The sequence below is a fragment of the Phytophthora parasitica genome (genome assembly GCF_000247585.1).
Source record: "Phytophthora parasitica INRA-310 unplaced genomic scaffold supercont2.27, whole genome shotgun sequence".
Lineage (NCBI taxonomy): Eukaryota > Oomycota > Peronosporomycetes > Peronosporales > Peronosporaceae > Phytophthora > Phytophthora nicotianae.
In genome coordinates this window covers 855,368-857,903 of record NW_008649013.1, presented here as the reverse complement: position 1 = coordinate 857,903, position 2,536 = coordinate 855,368, and the positions used below count along the sequence as shown (strand labels likewise).

The window sequence follows — 2,536 nt, the reverse complement described above, 5'->3', positions numbered from 1 at the left end:
GAGAACCTGGCGTTCCTCGAGCCGTCGGTGACGGTACCGGCCGTTGGGCAGTGCTGCCCTAGGCACGATAGGCACGAGCGGGAGCAGCGGGAGCGTTCGCCTCAGCGTGACCAGGTGCGGATCACAGCGGACGGCCGTCTGGAACACCACCTGCATTCCCGGGTACGGGACAATCCACCAGTTTGTTATTTGCCGCGTCCCAACGATTTCGCATTACTGTCGCAGTTTTTAGTACAAAAAAGACACATTCTACCGTGATTGGAACAAAGGAAAAAAACTAATTGGAAAGATTAGCGATATTCAACGTTCATCTCAGTTTTTGTTTTGGCGGCGTTGCCGGTGTAGCATTTTTAGCTAATCAAAGTCGCAGTTATTTGATTACCCTTTTGCAAACTTCTTGCACGCGCAGATCATTTGGACTAGGATCCAATTTTTACCCCCCCCCCCCCTCTGGGATGCCTCGCTGCTCCAAGCGTTAACAACTGCTACGCCACGTGCAAGACGGCCTCGTTACGAGGGAGACTTCAGCCCTGTTACGAGATGTGCGACGAAGACTCTGATGAAGACGGTCTGGACGAGTGTTTGGAGCAGAAGTTTGAGCACATTCAGCGCACCCGTTATGCCACAAGGTCGTCTCACTATCTGAAGCGAAAAAAATGCTGGCACAAGCTACTTTACAATCGCGAGCACACGTCTGACGCGGACTTCTTAAAAGACTTTCGAATGAAGCGCTCAGCGTTTTTCGGCTCGGTTGCCATACTAAAAGATGATCCACACGTTTCTTCGATTGCATTGCCGACGTACTGAGCAGCTTTACAAGGGCATTGTAGCAGCCTTTCCACATGGAATGCTCTGGAATACACTACTAGCACCAAACTAAGCCAACATGCTCAATACCCATGCCGCGTTGACAGGACGATTGTAGTCTGGCCGCTGGCATTCGCGAAGTGCACTCCCTCCACTCGACTTGTCCACCTTTTTGCATTTTTTCCAGCAGCATTTGTTCGTTGATGGTCAGATAGTGTTGGACAAATCCGTATTAGCTGTTTTGTCAGCAGCTTCTCAGAGGTTTACAGAGTTGAGGATCTCATCCCCGTGAGACGTAGCTTGAGCTTTACCTTCCAGTGGCACTACCTAAAAGTCCTTGAGTCCATTGCACCCTGAGACGTTTGACTTGGAACTTTGCTCACCAGAAAAAAGCTGCAGCTCGACAACAATCAGTTTTTGTTGCAGTACGCGAGAAGCAATCTGATCTAATCAAAATGCAGGGGAAAATGTGGTTTGCTACACACAAAAAATTTATTGCTGCTGCAAAACTGCATACTACTATTACTGTATAAGGTGAGATTTTGTCGTCCCATCGGAGCTTTCAGTGAGACGAAAGGATGAGATTTCAGCGAGTGGCGTGTCCTATGCGCTGTATGCGTCATTTCTGATACTGCACGATGCATCAATTGCAAAAAATTGTTGCTCATTGTCTGTGGTGCCCCTCGCAGTGCCATGCGTCAATATATTCCATGCTTTTAAATGTGTGTACTCGAATGCTCGCATGATAGCAACGCACAATGGATCGTGTATAATGCTCCGCACGTTGGTCATCTGCCCGTTGGAATATACAATGTTGAAGTTTTCTTATGAGCCGTCGGGCCTCATACTCTGCACAACGGCGAACACTTTTGTTGCAGCTCCCTGGCAAACCACTTTGCTGTGTTGTATCTATAGCAGCGCTGTGAACAATGATCACGTTACGCATCATTCCCGACCATTACAGGTGGTTCTTTCCTTGGAGGCTAAATACGTTGTATTCTACTCGGGTGCAGGGGTGCTCGGAGAGAACTCAAGAGCGTTGACAGCTGTAGCTGATCAGTAATATGCTTAAGCAAAAAAAATCAGAATTAATGACTTGGTCATATAAAAAAAGATCAATTGCCAAATCACAGGTACAAACGCGCATTTGAAAAGATGGTTTGCCGATGTTTGGAGCTTTTGCACAGTTCGGCTGGGCTAGGACTGGTTCTGGCGCGGTGCGACGCATGTGTTAAACGTGCTGCAGCCAAACGCCGACGATTTCGAACTTAGAAGACGAGAGCTTGATCGTTGTCGGAAAATATGCAAGATTAGCGGCGGCAACCGAGTTGCTGCTGGTGACGCAGCTCCGCAAAGTACTGGCGACTCTTGTGACGGCGTGTGATGTTGTGGTCATCTGGCCAATGGCATGGCAGTGACCAGTGACGCTAATTATTTGAGTTCAGCTGGTCAGATTATTCTGGTCGGCGTAAACTTTAAATTGCGTGTCTTTACATCAGTCTACACTCCTATTGGTCCAAAAATCACATGGATTTGCAACAATCAACTTTCCATCCGGAAATTGTGATTATGGGACGCAGTGCGAAATTTCCGACCAAGATAAGATTAGGATTCGTAGGTTTTCATTGGTAGCTACAGATAAAACAGGATTGGAGAAAGATAGTTTTTAGGATGGGACCTGGATATGTGCGTGACTATCCGGTTGCCAAGAACTATTGGTTGTGCGACA

The 2,536-nt window shown here is 47.6% G+C and overlaps 1 protein-coding gene across 1 annotated transcript; it reads left to right on the top strand.

The window, feature by feature from the left end:
- Positions 1 to 540: 540 nt before the first annotated feature.
- On the top strand, positions 541 to 880 carry PPTG_22996 (hypothetical protein; the record flags this gene model as incomplete). The annotated part of the gene is made up of 2 exons (XM_008907830.1): positions 541 to 750; positions 812 to 880. 2 exons carry the CDS (start codon positions 541 to 543, stop codon positions 878 to 880), a joined length of 279 nt encoding a protein of 92 aa, XP_008906078.1.
- Between the last annotated feature and the right edge of the window lie 1,656 nt (positions 881 to 2,536).